The following is an 18280-nucleotide window of genomic DNA, read 5'->3' as shown; positions in this document are numbered from 1 at the left end:
TCCTGAATCAATGACAGTATCATAACTTACCTGGTGGTGTGTGCTTGTGGGTTTAGGGGTGAGGAGAAAAGAAAAGAAAAAAGACTCTGGACTTCCCACAGGTCTTAACCTGCTGTAACACTTGGCAGAAAGTGCGGGCAGAAAGAGGGAGAGGCTCACACAGAGGATGGAAGGAAGGGTGAGGGAAGAGAGACGGCGATGGGAAACATGATAAGGCTAAGAGGTCTGTTAGCAGACTAATGCTGTGTGTGCATTTTGTAGTAGTGGACAGTTTATCACAACTGGTCTGATCCTAAAATTGCTTCAGTGCAAGCAGTATTTTATACACTGAATGTCTATCTGCTACAGAAGTATCATGCTGACTAATCCTGTACAGTAGCTGAAAGTAGCTGAGTACTAGTACTGGTAAGTTTTGCACTTAAGTACAGTTCAGAGAAGTTTTCTACCTCTACTCCACTTTATTTCAGGGGGGTATCATACTTTTTAACTGTATTTTTATGTTTACGTAGCATAATTTACTTTTTTCAAAACTGCAAGTAGTTGGATGGACTGGCTCCATCTCAAACAGCTACGATAGTAAAACACTGCCTATACAACGAGCATCAGTGATACATAAAAATATAATAACATAAATATATACACGGGGGCCATTTTTATGCAAAAAAGTACTTCTGCTTTTGAAACATATGGTACATTTTTGAAATAAAAGACCTGAATACTTCTTAATAATAATTTTGCATGCAGCCAATATTATTATAATGGATCGCAGGATTTCTAAGTATAAAGATCTAAATCATGAATACTAAACATTACTTCAGGTGAGAGTTGTAAGGCGAAGCTTAATGACTCCAGCTGGTCCATCTGCTGGCTACCTGCTATCTGCTTGCCTTAATGAACTGGCTCTGAGCCCTCTGCAACCCAGAACATCTCATTAGCACCATGACTTCTCAATGTGTGTTCTTCCACTTCCCCTTACTACCATTTTTTCTTATGTTATCATTGTAATCTTGTTACGTGTCCTTTCTTTTGCGCTCACTTCTTATCTTTTCTCCTCTATCTTTTGTTTCACCTGCCTCTGACCTCTTTGTTCTCTTTCTCCATCACATATCTGGAGATCTAATGATCTCCAGGAGTCCTGCAAATTGTTATTCCACCACAGCTGCCACAGTTTCTCCTCTGCCTTTCTTTGTCAATTTTCTTTACATACGCCCACATAATTATCCTTTCTACCCCTTTTATCAGCCCTTTCTGCTTTGTACAGTCACTGCTCACCCTTTCCTCCCATCTGTTGCAGTACAGATACACTGGATGTGCCTCCACTTGCAGCAAATCCCTGACTCAGTGTTTTCTGCCACACCAATTTTCCCTCCCCTAACATTTTGCACCTTCACTACAACCCTTCATCTTCTCTTCTCCTCCTCGTGTGTCGCTTCGTTTCGCCTCTAGCTAACGCTGGCGTTGCTGTCGACCTCCTGCCCTTAGCCTCCCACAAATCCATCTCTCCCTCACTTCACACCTCTCACACCTCTTGTGTCCATCACCCGCTTCCCATCTATTCCACCTCCCTCAGCACCTTGCCTCCCCTCCTCCCCCTCTGGCAGTATGCTCTCACCTCAAAGACGTGACTACACATCTATGTAGCCCTATAGGAGAAACCTTACCCACAATGCACACGGTGGAGCTATTTGCATGACAGGCGCTGGTGTGTTTCACAGGGGGAGGGATGAATAGTTGGATGGAGAGATAGATAGCTAGAAAGCCATGAGAGAAAGAGAGAGTAGTAGTAGTTGGCCTGAATTATTCATTGCTGGTCTACAGGATGAACAAATGTGTCTGAAAACAGTAAGGCAGAAGAGAAAAACATTTGTCCTCTGTTACCTCTCCAGGGTGTGATACAGTATCTCTGTAAGCTCAGTCATCATTTGAAGATGTCCAGCTTGTGTCGAGTCTCCTGCTTGTATACTGCAGATTGGCCTTATACGCTGACTTTATCTTGATTAAGTAAAACAGATGGTGTACACCAAACAACCTGCTCCATGTATTTAGGATTAGCCTGTAAGACTTGTCAAAGAGTAAAAAACAGCACCATAAAACATCGCACCTGGTCCAAGAGCGTGTTCACTAAATTAGACAGGGTTTTTTGGACGTCCACCGTCTCCAGGCTGATGTAAAGGCCCTTCTCTTTCTCATACTCTCTCTGCATGGCTTCAGGTTGAGGTTGTTTTGAGTCAGCGCCCAGCTGCAGCCTTGGCATGCTCGGGCAGTGAATCATCTGTGATGCTTGTCTTTTTTCAAGGCTTAGAGCGAGGATAGAAACATACCCACACACACACACACACAGCTTTTCTCAATGGTAGAATGAGACTAAAGGGAGACTAGATACAGTTACTCAGTCCTGACAAACTCAAATGTTTCCATTTTGTGGTACTTGATACAACTACAGTACCTTCTTTTCACTACTTACTTTTCAGGTCATTATGATGCATTCATACATTAAGCTGACTTGTATTGGTATATTTTTATTCAACAAGATTGGTAGGTTACCTCCACTAAAGTAAAAGATCTCCATACTTTCACCACTGAATGTGTGTCAGCCCTGCGACTGACTGGCGACCAGTCCAGGGCGTACCCTGCCTCTCACCCATAGTTAGCTGGGATAGGCTCCAGCCCCCCTGCTACCCAGACGGATAAGCGGTATAGAAAATGGATGGATGGATGGCTATAAAGGACATTAGCAGTGCACAAGTATGCAGGATGCACATATTTACTGAGGTTATACTTATGGGTACGGAAAACACACCTGGGTTCCATATCTTGGCACATTGATATTGCAATGAGGAAACCCAGTTTATATAAAATAAGATTCATCCCTGCACAGGTGAAAAACAGTCCCATCTCTTAAAACTTCTGTTTGGTCTTCATCAACAAAAACACACTTCTGGGTTATTGTGGTGGAGATCCACAAAGAAATTACCCCAACGCTGCTTGAGAGAGACAGTGTAATAACAGAAAAGGATACACGATGCACATGTGTAATGGATGTTTTTTCTGTGTTTCTTCACAGAAGTCCTTCTCGCTTGTGTTGGATGCTCTGGACTATGACAACGACACATCAGAATCAGGTGAAGCTGCAGTGTGTGTATTTTTATACCTTTATGTGTAGGTATGCACACAGGAGCAGAGGACAGCATCAAGCGCCCAGGGAGCATGTTGGGGGGGTTAAGTGCCTTGCTCAAGGGCACATCAGCCGGCTAATGAGGGGGAGGAAGCATTTTTCGCACACCACACCCAAATTTTTCCTGCCCGTCCGGTGGGGGAATCGAACCGGTGACCCTCCGATCACAAGCCGCTTCTCCAACCTCTAGGCCACGATGGTTTAGTTTTACCTATGTTTTGTTCCTGGGAGTTTCACATGTTCATTTTTGAAAGATGACACATAATAATTTTTAACATCATAATTTTGCATGGGAAAACAGTATTCAGAAACTCAAATTGTTGTACTTAATTTTGATCATGTAGTTATTGTGTTTAGGCTTTGTCTTAAACTATTCCGCCACTTGTCTCCCCAAGAAAACATATCTAGCTTACTTTTTAGCGTATATTTCAATACGCAGAGCTTGTTTTTGAGTATTTGTGGCTTATCATTATGGAACACTGTGGAAACATCCCTTGTGTCCTTATGTCTGCAATCATACGAGGCTACAAGGTCTTTTATCCAGACCTTTTAATTTCCTGCTTGTCTTCCTGTTGTTTCTCCTCATAATCAGGGAAAACTCCATGACAGGGAATGTGAGCTGTGTGCTATAAAAAGTATAACACGCACACCCACACAACATACAGAAAGAGAGAGAGAGAGAGAGAAAGATGGAGACAGATGTTTCTATGCCTTCCTCATTCCTGTCATGCCACAGTCGTCCCTTTCATCCCACCAACCCCAGTCATATCCAAAAGATGGCTGAGATAATGAGAAACTGGGAACTGCACCAGAGATCCTTCTCTGTGTTTGTCTCTCCTGTCCTCTTCCACCTCTCCTTCTGCCCTCCAGTGCTACTCTTACATCTTGTTTGCATCATCTGTCATTTCCACCTGAGCTCCTGACAGCCCTTACATTGGGTCTAAAGCCGTTCACTAGGCCAGCAGCTTAGCTCAGCCCAAATATGGGAGTCCCGAAGCAGTCTGAATGGACTTATCAGACCCGGCTGCTAATCAGAAAGGATTACCCAGCATGACTGTAACTTCTGAAACAGTCCATGGAAATTGTGAGAAAATATGATGTCCTTTGAGCACTGACAGTATGACCTTCACTGAGTTCTGTTAAATAAGATGTAGCAAGTATTAATATGCAGGGGTGTTAAAATATCATTTCGGTTTTGTACGACATTGCTCTTGTTTTGATAGTTTTGGTCCTCATTTTTATTGGTAATGGCAACATTTTGCTCACCATAATAATTGCTAGATCTGGGAACATGATGGCATCACTACAACGAAGCCCAGTGGGACAAGAAACAGAGTTGATCTGACAGATGGTAAACAGGCCAGCAGTTTAATTAGATGATCTAAATCCCACTTTATTTTGATGTAAATCTGCAAGTGAGTGCACCTGAAATGTTGGTAATAATCCCTCATTGTATCTGAATTGAACAATACAAATATTATTAAAGGCCTACTGTTATTTAGCCTACCCTCAGTGATATAAATTGAATGGACAAAATAATAGAAACTTCACAAACTGCAGCCTTTGAAATGACCGTGAAGTTTAATCAACCACAATCAATAATATTATAACTTATGTGTCTAAGATTACTTACTGTATTGTACTGCATTAATTTGAGATAAGTGTAACTAATAAACTGACAACTGAGTGCAAGCATAACTTCAGTTTAAGAATGAAACCTGGCTATAATATAAAACATTATTTATCAAAATCACAAATGACAAAAGCACAGACACAAAATTAACCATAGATTTTCTTTTCTCACCTTCTCCTGCTCTTCCTGTCTCCTCTTTTTGGTCCCCTTAAAAATTTCACCAAACCAGCAAACACAAATCATGTAGTTCAAAGAATCATCACCCAATTTCCCCCAGTGATCAGTACAGTATTCTGATTCTGATGTATGTTAAAAAAGAGTTTGACATCATAAAGAATTAATTAGACATAGTCAATTAAAGTTTTGTTTTACTAAAGGGAAGATAAAGATAGTCACACTGCCTAGTACTACGAGAATGAATTTAATTTGAAGAAGTTACTAAAATATGTTAGAAAACAACAAAAACATATCACATCATATTTAGTGTGTTAAACTTGTGATACTTGACTTGAGAAGTAAAACAAGAAGCAATAGAAAATCATTTCATGGCGCAAATTACAGCTTGCATGTGGCAAATGTTTGATGAGGTTTGTTACAAACTTGTTTGATCACATGCATTTCTTCCCCCTCATCTGACTTTCCCATTTAGCAGTGTCATCACATGCACAGATCTTGAAGAAGAAGGTAGTCGAGTTTTCTTTTTTAGTTATTTTAATGTTTATGTTCAGTGTTTCTTACCGAAACACACTGTGTGCATCTTTGGAGCTTCACAAACCCCCCCACTAGTCATTGCCAGAACTCCTCTTCTTCCTTGCGGTTGTTGGTATATTGTTACACCTGCTTGGACATTAAAACAACAGCTGTCGATAAATGAAATGGCATGAAACTATTGCCAAGATTATCAAACTCAGAGATGCTCATAGACACGCACTCCTAAAAACATTGCTTCCTAGTGCAAGTGGCCGTAAAATGCACACAATGTACCTTTGCCAGTACAGTGTACTAATAAACCACAATTACTTTATAATAGCATCAGTTTTATTTTCTTACTGTGTTTCAGCCTGTTCACATATTCACAGGGTCATTTTGAGTGCAGATTTGCTGCTGTGTTCAACCATGTTTCAACTGTATTGACAGAGCACTCACAGCCACAAAATTGCCAGCACCGCCGGAGAGAAAGTGAAATTCAATATTAGAAGCGTTATAATTTAGACCAGCTTGTCTATAAAATTCAAGACACATGTTTAGACTTAGTGCTTTTATCCAGATGAGAATAATTTCATCTGGACTTTGTGGACTGGAGTCAAAATTGAAAACAAAAAAAGGCAACTCTGAGAATTACCCACATGCATTTAATATAGAGGAGACACAAACACTATCCAGCTGATCTACTGAAATCCATAGGTCTACTGTATTGATTTGTCGGTACAAGCGATGTGGAAGAGCAAGTCAAAAGGAGATGTTTTCTCTCCTGCAGTGTTTTCTCAGCTAGTACCAGGTACTCAGGGACAATGACAAGAGGCCAGAGATAAGGATTAAAGTGTTTTTGCTACCTGCAGACACGTCTCCTGCTTGTATTTGTATTTGCTTTTCTGTAAACCTTCTTGTTGTTGTTGCTCTTTTTGTAATCTAATAGTTGAGCTTCTCTCAATCTCTCCATTTTTCTCTCTACTTGTGCTCACTTTCATTATTGTGCCATCTCAACTAATCTCATTGGAGAGGAAATCAGACTCTGTTCTACACCTTCCCTGCTGTGCTGCCTGATAATGTGGTTATTTTTTTTCTACTCTTCTCGCTTCTACTGTTCTTCTTATCTTGCACAGAAATGGTGATGATGAAATTAGCCCTTTGACATGCAAGAGCTATGAAATAATAAAAAAACTCACAACGCACTGGAGTAACGTGATGGAAAAGCGGGCCCTCAGATGTGACTACAGGCGGAGGGCTGGTGGAGAAACAGGGCAATGGCAGAAATAACAGAGTGCTCTGCATCTGCTCTGTTCCCACTCCTCTTTTATTCTCTTAAACACACACACACGCGCGCGCACACACACACACACAGGCCAATATGTGCCCCTGTTATCATTCCTTTGTGTCAAACCATGGTGATCTCATCTCTCCATCAGGCGGTTTGCAATGTGTGTGCCCTAATAGCTGCCTCCCTTCCTCTTTGGCTCTGTTTGCCTCTCTGTCTGTCACACACACACGTACACACACACACACACAGAGAGAGAGAGGGAGAGTCTTGTCTCCGTTCCCTATGGGGACATTACATAGACCATAACCAAAACCATTACTTACCTGACCCTAACCTTTACCCTAATTTTAACCTAAACCTAACCTTAAACCAAGTCTTCACCCTAAAATTTAAACATTTACATCATGGGAGCTATGGGGACTTCATTTTGTCCCCATAAGGAAGGTGAGTAACCACATGTAACTGCGTAACAGATTTTTGTCTCTACAAGGTAAGCAAAACATGTCCACAAAACAGCTCTACCATCTTGCAATCTTTCCCTTTACCCTCACCACCATCTCTTAAATACATACATACATAGCATTGAGACACGATTTACTCACACACATATCCTTAGTGCTTTTTTTTGCGTTAATACTCCGTCACAGGAGATTATAACTGAATTGGGGATGACGGTGAAATCCCCTCCGGGGGTTAGGAGCAGCAGTCACTACCCCGGCGCTTTGGTGTTCAGGGTTTTTTTCTGCAGACCCCTGACCTCTTTTCTCTGATCCTTTAGCCTGCTCTTGTCTCCACTGATATTCATACTGATATCTTATATCCTCGTTATCTGATACCAATGGATTCAGAAATTCAGTACACTGAAAAATTTTAAAATGCGCCTATCTTTTTTCAGAAAATTGCTGAAAATTGCACAAAATGCCCAGCTCACACTTTGAATTGATTTGATTTGAAATATTTCTTATTTAACAACCTGCCCAGGCCAAGTGGCAGTGAAGTTTAAAGTTGTCCTGATCAGTTTTTTGCGCTTGGTCTTAAAAGTCTGAAAAAGTCTTCCATCTTTCTTCTTCCCCCAGGTCAGCTGATTGAGCGAGTCCTCCTCTCATCCATGTTGAACCCTGGTGAACAGTGGCAAAATTACCGTCACCACGGACGAACTTTCAGTCTGGAATATCGACTTCGCTTTCGCTGTGATTCAAACTACTATGGACCTTTCTGCAACAAGTTCTGCAGGGCCCGTGATGACTTCTTTGGTCACTTCAACTGTGACTCCAGTGGCTCCAAGGTCTGCATGGAGGGCTGGACAGGACCAGAGTGCAAAGAAGGTGAGAGGAACTTAAATCTGTGGTGTGTTTGGCCTTGTTCAGACTGCTAGCCAAAATCCATCTTTTTTCATATTCAGATTATACCCAGATTGATCTTAAATCATAAATCAAAACGAAGTGTCAGGGAGAGTACCTCAGCACCACATGTCCTATATACATTTTGAAAATAGTACAAATCATGTATCCAATGAAGTTAAGTCTGTAGTGTTGTTTGCCTTTGTCACATTCAGATCAGTAAAATACTCAAAAGACATACCACATAATAATCCATATAAATAGATATATATGTTTGTTGCTATAATCAGGTGATATTTTCCTCATGATGACTTAAGGACATAAATGAGAAAAATTAGAGAATGTTTTCACTTTTGTTTTTCCATTATCCCTAGAAGGGGGTTTCCTCTATACTGATCCATTCCAAGGTTTCTTAAAAGGTTTTTCCATGAGGGCGTCCTTGTTTTTCCTTTCTGATGTCAGCCTCTGAAACCCTTTGGAGCTGTTATTGTGAATTCTGGGCTGTTAAAATAAACTTGACCCACAAGCCAGTGTCATCAGCTTTGGATGGTAGATGTGTTGTTTTGGATTCACATGCACATGCATACTAACTAACCCTAAAACCAAGCTGTAGCCTTCAAACAACCCTTTGAACCAGTGGCAGCATAAACCTCAAGAGAAAAAGCACACGTAAGTGCTTGTACCCATCTACTGCTGTTAATATCAGTACTGACAGCCTTTAGGACCCATTACACTGATGCACCTCTGTGTGTCAGTTAATACAGTCAGCTACAGTGGATGGTGTGTGTGTGTGGGGGGGATTATTGTCCGTCTGTCTGTGACTCATCAGCTGGACGACCTCACTGTGTGACCTCGGAGCGCTGCCATCGTGTTGCGATGGTGAAAAGTGAATGGAGGAAACCAGAGTGGAAACCATGGGAATCCTGAAGGACACACAGCTAGTTTACGGACATCCTCACTTCATCTGACTTCCTCCTCAGCAGGTCGTTGATTGGACTGCGGAGAAGCAGGAAGTCTGAAAAATTAGCTGGGGGTCCCTCTGTTACCCCCTGCAGGTTAATGACCATGATGAAGTTCAGGAAGTTTTCAGTCTTGAGCTCTCCATGGGGAAACTGTGTATTTCAAGATTTGTTTTCACATAGTTAGAATACACTGATGATCTACTATGTGCAATGTTGCACAGTTAAGAGCATGTTTTGTGTATCTGGTGATATCTGGGATTGTTTTATGTCGACTCTTTTGAATTGTTGTTTAACTGGCAGATGTAGTCAGTGTGGATTGCAGCTTTTAATACCCAGTAACTCAACTGAACCTCATTTTTGTTTCACAGTTGCTGTTAGTCTCTAATTACTCTCTTTTTGTGTATATGATGTTTTCATTCACAGCGGTGTGTAAGCAGGGGTGTCATCAGGTCCACGGCTCCTGCACTGTTCCTGGAGAATGCAAGTGAGTCTGAAAATTTTGTAAACCTTTGTGTAACATCGAGCTGATTAAAACAGTATTAAATAGGATACACCAGAATTTTGCAGTTTTTTAACCTGAGCCTGAATTAGACGTGTGCAGAGTGGCTGAAATCTCGTTGGTGTTAAATCCTGCAGCAGTAGACAGGTGCCTGGAGGTTTAATTGCACTGATGAGCTATTTGCACTCCAAAATTGCTGAACTCTTTTCACAAATATAACTACTGATCTTAAAAGCATCATATAACCTGTGTAATATAAGTAAACCTTCCCAAATCCATTTAAAGAAAACAGTTTTCACAACATGAACATGTGAACATAATATGAACTTTGTGCTTGTCTCCCTCTTCAGGTGTCATTATGGCTGGGCGGGCCCCCTGTGTGACCAGTGTGTGACGTTCCCCGGCTGTGTGCATGGAAGCTGCACCGAACCCTGGCGGTGTGTGTGTGACGTCAACTGGGGAGGACTGCTGTGTGACAAAGGTCAGACGTGACCCACTAAATGTTTCGAAGACAGAGTGAAAGAAAGTCTGGATATACTAACACTGGGATTTAGCTTGTGTTTGTTGATCTGTTTCCCTGTTTTTCTTCTGTTTATTTTGACATCCTAAACATGTAGCTGGAGGCTGTCAGACTCACATGGTCAACACTTGACTTGACTTCTCAGCCTGAACTTCATCTTATCTCAGTTTGTGCCACACACAACCACATGTTGTTAATGTTGAGAAAACAGTAGATTCAATAATCTTGAGAATAAATAGTTGACAACTGACCAGACTCATTACCATCTACCAGGCTTGTAGTACTCCAGGGACTCGGACTCAAACCCCTAATTTTAAGGACTTGACTTGGACTTGAGCACTGTTGACTTGGACTTGTGCATTAATTGCAGACTCGTAAATCGGCATCCTCAGATTTTTATTTTGTTTTATATAATATACCATAGTAATTTGGCGTAAGGTAACATCTACGTAAAGTTCAATATTAACTAATAGTTATACAATAGTGTATTTGGATTGGACTTGACTCGTTTTTTTTTCTTTAATGACTTGAATTTGACTTGGACTCGAACACTGGGAACTCTAAACTGGACTCAGACTTGAAGTTTGGTGACTTGTCCACAACACAGCCATGTACTACCCAGTGTGCGGTGGAGCACAGTTGTGAAAAATGTCCTGATCTGTATCTTAATTTCTGCACTTATGGCTTGTAAAACATCATTTGTCATATATTTTCCTTTTTCTTTCTGTGAGCCCACACATATAAGAAACCTGCAAATTGCTCTGAGCCAACACTGAGGTACTTTTACTGACTAGGAGCTCCCTGAAGAATTCTCACAGTCATATCAGTGTAGAGTATTTATTGCTTCTCGTCTAGGATAAGAGTTTTTTTCCTCTGAATTTTATTTTACTGTTAGCATTTAATACAAACAACAGAACACAGCTTAAGTCACTAAGTAGAGGACTGTGTCATCTGCATAAAGATGAAAGAAGTTTGCCCTGTATTGTTTGTTAGTCAAGGACTTGATCAGTGTATGTGTGTATGTGCATGTGTGTTTGCGCGTTTGTGAGAAGAAGACAAAGAGAGAAACACTGTGTCTGTGTATTTAACAAGCTTGATTCTTCGCACACCTTCCCAGGCATGGCATACTGATCTTCTGTATAAGATAAGACACAGCCCACTCGCAGTTCAAATTCTTTAACTTTTCCCACACTGCAACAAAGTTTCTCCAACATTACCCTACCCCCTCCTCCGTCCCAGCGTGGGAGCTGGGATCCAGGAGCCCAGCAAGTGCCCATGGGACATTGTATTGTGCAGAGGAAAGGCGATAGCCTTGGGTAAGGTGAATGTGAGCAGGGCTGGGCTGGACGCTCTTAGCTAGGTGGGGTCCTGAGCTGTTTTTGTGCATTGAGAAAGGCTCTGTAAAGAGCTGTGGTGAGACAAAGAGACTGTGGGCACGGAGGAGATCATTAGAGAAAGCAAAGCTTTAATCAGCTTTAACACTAGAGACAACAGGCCCTGCAGCTAGTGGCCTGCGCAGTCAGCACAATGAGCCGACCTGGATACACTTCAGCCTGAGTGCAGAATGTGTGTGGAAATGTGTGTGAGTGTGTGCTGCGCTCTCTATGTGAGACAAAGTCAAACTAAAGTTAACCGGGTTCCATCTGCATCCTCGTTCTTTTATCTTTTCTTACCGACATACTTTATTCTTTTGCTGTTTTGTGCTGTGAACTGAACTTAAACACAGACTTTTTATGGTTTCAGATCTGAATTACTGTGGCACCCACCAGCCCTGTAAGAACGGAGGGACATGCACCAACACAGAGCCAAACGAGTACCAGTGTGAATGCCAGGAAGGTTACAAAGGACGCAACTGTGGCATTGGTGAGTCTGGATTCATCATGTGGGCACTGAACCACTTGTGAAAAAAAAGTTTAGTTGAATACTGTATGTGGATACAGCAAGTAACAAATGTCAAATGAAATTCAGATTGTCTACACAAATGAAAGAAACGCTCAGAGAAATAACATATATCCATTAAATCTGTCTCCTAACATTGCAGATTTATTGTTTAGGTGATCTCATACCATGCAGATATTTGCCATAATATTTAATTTAATAGTATTAAATTATGTATGAAACCTGCACACATTTTGCAAAGCTGAATGAAATATTTTTGCTTCCCAAAATACGCACTGAGTGAAAGGAGGCAAAAGCAAACATGGCAAAGTGTACCACATTGTTAAATCTAAGTAAACTGTATCCTCTTGTCTGTTTGTGGTTTGTTCTTCCTTTTCTCTTCTTTGATGCCTTTTTTCTCCACCTCTCACTAGTGGAACATGCGTGTTTGTCGTCCCCGTGTATGAACGGTGCCACCTGTGTGGAAAACCCAACAGGCTTCAGCTGCATCTGTACAGACGGCTGGACCGGACACACCTGCGCTGATGGTGATTGTCAATGACGCACACACACACAATTTGGAGATGAGCTGAGATTGTCTGTGATTGGTTGTTATTCGATTAAATCCAGTGAGTGACTCTAATCAATCTGACAGAGGAAACTAAATTAGCATGAACACAAACAGTATCAGCAGCAATCAGCGGTCTGTCTCACCCACTGTCCAGTTGTCTGTGTGTGTGTGTGCGAGTGTGTGTGCATTCCCATGCATATTTACACTGAAAGGAGATCTTTGATCAGCTCTATTGATTTAATATAAACAGAGAGGTGAAACTGTGTGTTAAGTAAGTAAGAAAACATAAAGTGGGTGCCCCTTATAACCAGTAACTTCCTGAGGATCACAACATCACACAGACAGTTGAATGCTGTTAGCACAGACTTTCATCCCGTATGTGGAAATTTGTGCTCCAGGATCCAGTTCCCCTTTTGATATGTGTGTGTGTTTGTGCATCTGGGTTGTGTGTGTGAATGGGAAAAAATAAAAAGTTGTTTTGGGCCAAAGCATCTGCCAAATGATTGTAATGTTATGAGACTTTGTTTTCTCTGTGAGCAAACTGAGACAACTGTTAAACATAAAAACAACACACACTTAGAGCAGGACTGACATGTTGTTGTTGGCTTTTATCCTTTTCAGTTGTGGTGACATTAGTTTGCTGTACAGTAGCCGGATGTTTTAACTGAAAATAAGTTGCTAGACTGTCTAACTTTGGCTTTTAAAAACTCTGTAATATTCTGGTCCAAGAAAAACGGAGATTGTTTGTGAGTTTATTTTCACTCTGCAGGCACACTAGAGATGCATTATTGCACACAAGGAATTTTGAGCTTTTGTTATTTATTTTCCAATGGAAATTAAGATTCCTTTGTTTGCATCGCGGCAATCTAACTGACAAATATTTTTCAGTTTTTACCTTGAGCTCATGTCATGCAGTGTTTATTCACATGTACTTTGCATTGTCGGCTTTCTGCAGCAAACCGATTTCTTAACCGTCGTGTAAACAAACAAGACAGTTTCTGTAATCAGGGTAAACTATCTGAGAAACCTGATTATCACAGCTAGATTTCTGCTAGAGAAACCTGATATCCATCCATAAACAAGATTTTATAAGAGTAAATGTTCATGACGAAAACAGTGTGGAAGGAAGCGAGAAGAAAAATCATTCAACATAGTGGTGCATCCTTTCAAAATAGTTTATCTCACGCTTGAATAAAACTTGGGCAAAACTGAAGCACCAGCAGACCCTGAGCTATCCTGACTCCTAATCTCAAGTATGAGTCAAACTCAGAAATGCTGAATCATTTAATTCAAGTAGCAGCGGATCACGTTTTCCATAAGGAGCCCTAGTGGGCGCTTCAGCACATTTTCTTGCACATTGGGAAACTGTAAAAGGCCTTTTATCATTTTCTATCTACCATAAGGGCATTCAAGAGGGCACTGCTGTTTTCCAGCCACCACAGATAAATTATCGACTAAAATTGTGACACATTTGTAAGCACATGCAGCTGGAGGAGTCTTTGACCCTGCTTTATTTTTCTGAATCTTGATCCCTGGCACACACGGTGTTACACTGACTTATAGCAGCCCTCACACCTTGTGCGACCTCCCAGTGAAGCATGAATAAAGGTCAAACATGTTTTTGGCTGCGAAGTAACAACTGAGCTGTCACAGCAGTCTGTCTTAAAGGCTTTTCTTGGTGTGAGACTTATGTATACAGTAGGTGTGAGCTCGTATTGTGTGAGAGTAGCCACAGGTGAGATTGGATCGTACAGGCTATGGTCTGTCAGAGATGCGTGTGTAAACAAGCAAGCGTTCCACATCCTCTGCTTTCACCCTGATCAGGATAAGCAGCACGTCGGTCACTGGCATGTAAACAGTTCACCAAGAATCATTTATGTGAGTGAGAGAGAGAGAGACAGAGAGAATCAGAGAAGAGGGACGAATTGAGGAATAACGGAATAGTTTATTTTTGCTCTTGTTATTTGTTACTGGCTTGATTAACAGTCAGAGAGGCCGTCTGTCTCTGTCTCTGCATGTGTTGTGGAGGTGGGGTGGGGGGATCTCTGGGGAATACACAGTGAGAGGATTGTCAGGCTTGCAGAGAATGACGACCATGACCACAACACAGCTCTGCTTTCAGACAAGATTTATATATATAACCAGTATTAATTAAAGGCTTCTTTGTTTGTTATGAATCCTCTGTCTCCGTTTTGGGAGAAGTGCCGCTAGCTTGGCTTGGATTATTATTGCTCAGGGTTGGAGACGGGGTCAGCAGGATGGAAAATGGTTGTTCTGTAGGGTTAGGTAAATGGAAAAAGGGTTATGAGAGAGACAGAGTGAGAGATGTGCACTGCAGAGCCACGCATGGGAAAAGTTATGATGCCACTACTGCACAAATACGGTATGACGTGTAATAGGACGTCATGCGTGGTTAATGTCTAAAACGAGTGCATCTCTCTGTCTATTTTTGCTCTTTTTCCTCACTTTCCCTCTGTCCTGTTTAGCTGGTTTTAATTCCTCTTTAAAGGAGCAGAACAAGGCGTGGCAGCTCCATTTTCCCGTTTCTATTTTACACCCCATCTCTTCTTTTATTTAAATTCACTTGTTCTTCTCTCCTCTTCTTCCTCCTCCTCCTCCTCCTCCTCTCTGTGAAGGGTTTGGGGTGTCAGCCATGTTGGTGCAGCAGATGATTATATTTATCACTGTTTGCACAGAAACCAGAGCACCAGGAAAGAGAATGAAAACACAGGCTGCCAAAGCATTGGCATACCAATGCTGCAGTTTCAGATCGCAACACACAGAAACACATACACACAAAATCACTCTTTAATGTTCACACACACATTCCCATTACACAGACCAGTAATTCATATACAGTATTTTCTGCTTCTCCTCCCAGCCGTGAGGCAGTGTGATCGGAGCCCTTGTGGACGTGGAGCAACATGTCGGGAGGCTCCTGGAGGTTACCAGTGCCTCTGCCCGCCTGGATGGACGGGCAGGACCTGCCAGCTGGGTCAGTGGGTCAGGATTAAACATGGCTTATATACATGTAGATGGTCAATGCCTCTCTATTCATATATTTGCTTTAAGTTATACACAAATACACTACATGTACAAAAGTATTGGGACAGACCTTTTTATTATTGAAATCAGGTGTGGCGTATTTTGATACACTTATTTGATACAGTTACAAATGATACAATATATATTAAAGTAAAGATTAAAAGTAATCAAAGCAAAGAAACTTCAAATCAAAACAGAATTAATGACAGTTTTGTCATTATTTTCTCCGTGAAAATGCATGGTGTGTTTACAAGCTTTACGCTGAAGATTTCATATGTGCACTACTTTGACTGATCAATTGATCAATAAAATATGATCAAATAATTGATCGAACCTCGACAGATTACCAGGGCAAAGGCGAAGCTGCCACACAGTGATTTTATATTGGGTTTTTATAAAGGTGATAATTTTTCATCACCAGTGTGTGTGAAAAATTAGACGAGAAAAGTGTGTCACTCCAGTTGTTGATGTAGTTTTCTATTAATTAAGAAAATCTGGTATTTGTCATCTTCAAAGCAATCTGTTCACAGGATTTTCAACATTGATCTTCTAACAAGCTAAATCAATTTCAGCTGTAGCGCACAGCTTTTATTCAAAACCCGTTTTTCCGTGGGATATGTGTGATTATGTGATCCATTTGAAGCGACATATGCATTTGAAGTACAGAGGAAAAAGGCCACACAAAAAGCTGATGGCATATTAACTCATCCTGACTGTGAATCTGTATTCTCCAAATGCACTGTCAAGTCCCTTTGGGCTGCATTTGCTCATGTTGATAAGTATACTCCCAGAGGCTTGTTGTGTTAGATACTACAGCAGAGAGGGAATATGGTATAGGATCAGGTCTCACACACACAGATGACATAGTCTGCTACATACACACACACACACACAGATGCTTGGGGGTTATGAAGTAGAAACTGCTACATATTTCAGGATGACAGCCTCTCCTGCTTCTCCGTGTTACAGTGATATGTCACTGTGACACTTGATAATCCCTCATAGTTCCACATCACAGGGTTGTGGCTCAACGTATCACACACACACACACACACACACACACACACACAGTGTTCAAACACAAGTGATAAAACTCTTTATAGCTTGAGCTGAAAGGCAGAGCATCAGTAGTGCCTAAAATGTGAAAGGCAATTAAACTTTCTATCAGTTTCACTCTTTTATTAGCTGACTTCTGTCCCCACATTTTCTCTGATAGTGGACAGGATCCCCAGGCTTTTCCCATAGATAACACACCCACACACGCACACACTCCCATACATACATACTGTACACATACACTTCACTGGTGCTAAATCCTAATAGGCCTCTCTCTGGAGGTAACAGGTTTAGATTACCTATAACTGACTGTCTGCTTCCTCTTTATTCATTCAGCATTTCAGAGCCAAGCCCTCAGGGCTTCCTGGCTTTTACACTCCCAGTGTGGCAGACGATGGGAATAAGCACACATAAAGCCAACAGAAAGAAGCGATACAGCAGGGGGGATCTGTGCATAAACAAAGACGTGAGGAGATGCTGCAAGGCATTATTTTGGATGCACTATGCATTTGTAAACATAATTTTTGACAAGCACTCTGTCGTGTTGATGTGCATCCTGCTCGCGTCTGCACAGCAATTCTCCAGTTCACGGTTCAGTTCAAGCATCCAATTCAGATTTAACTTTGGTTGAACTGGTGGTTAAGGTTCATCAGGGCCCAATAGGAGACACATGCGATTAGATTCGGTAGTTTTATGCGATGTTTTATCTCATTTCAGTGAGAAGTTAAGTGTGATGCTGTGTGTGAGATCAGACTCATATTTTCATATATTAATATATATTGGACTCTTCTGTGTCCTGTCATTTCATTTCCTGCTACTATATTATATAGTGTAGCAGAAGCTCCTTTTATCATTAGTTTAGATCAGTGTAAGATGACATGATTTTCATCACACCAGTATTTTTCAAAATGTTCTTTCTCCTTTTTAGACACCAACGAGTGTGAAATGAGTATATGTGTACACGCCCGCTCTTGTCGCAACCTGATTGGTGGATACCTATGTGACTGCCTTCCTGGGTGGACGGGACCTAAATGTGACATCAGTGAGTATAAAAGGGCAAAGACAAGGATAAGGACAAGGGTAGGTATAACGAAAGGAAAGGAAAGGAATAAACATTTCGAGAGCTGTTTCAGGTAGACCCATAGGACTGTGTTCAAACCACATTTCCCTGCATGCCAGACTCCTGTGTGAAAGAGATTGTTTTACTCCAGTGATTTTGGCTCTCTTTGCGCCTTGCATATTGTTGGTTACAGCATTGTGGTATAATTTCTGATCTGTGTCTCCCTGATCTTTAGGGAACAGCAGCTGTCAGGGTTTGTGTCTGAACGGTGGACGTTGCGAGGTAAGTCCTTCTCTCCCGCTCTGATTTGCCTGCAGACTCTGCATATCAGTCGCCAACACTGACCTGCTTCGTTATCGTCCTCTCGCGCTCTCATATTCGCTTTAGTGGCACTCGCATGATCTCCTGATTTCATTCCTTCATCTGCCCCTCAAAATTAAGAATTCACAGCCAAATCAAGAAGCTAATTTTTTAAAAAGTAAATCACTGGGAATAATTTTGATTACGTTAACGCCCATGGCATTTTAGGCTTTCTTCTGGGCATTAAAAACTTCTTTTTGACA

The 18280-nt window shown here is 41.4% G+C and overlaps 1 protein-coding gene across 1 annotated transcript in view; it reads left to right on the top strand.

Annotated features, from left to right (window-relative positions):
- Positions 1-18280, top strand: part of LOC124059322 (protein jagged-1b) — a 43266-nt gene that overhangs the window by 22475 nt on the left and 2511 nt on the right. Inside the window, exons 3-11 of the mRNA XM_046389212.1 lie at positions 3065-3122; positions 7863-8111; positions 9512-9572; positions 9938-10068; positions 11851-11970; positions 12420-12533; positions 15438-15551; positions 17586-17699; positions 17953-17999. Coding sequence (XP_046245168.1) covers positions 3065-3122; positions 7863-8111; positions 9512-9572; positions 9938-10068; positions 11851-11970; positions 12420-12533; positions 15438-15551; positions 17586-17699; positions 17953-17999 — 1008 coding nt within the window. The remainder of the gene's footprint in view (positions 1-3064; positions 3123-7862; positions 8112-9511; positions 9573-9937; positions 10069-11850; positions 11971-12419; positions 12534-15437; positions 15552-17585; positions 17700-17952; positions 18000-18280) is intronic.

Source organism: Scatophagus argus, chromosome 5 (assembly GCF_020382885.2).
Source record: "Scatophagus argus isolate fScaArg1 chromosome 5, fScaArg1.pri, whole genome shotgun sequence".
NCBI classification, from domain to species: domain Eukaryota; kingdom Metazoa; phylum Chordata; class Actinopteri; family Scatophagidae; genus Scatophagus; species Scatophagus argus.
Note: the sequence above shows the minus strand (reverse complement) of the source record. Positions and strands in the feature narration are given on the sequence as shown.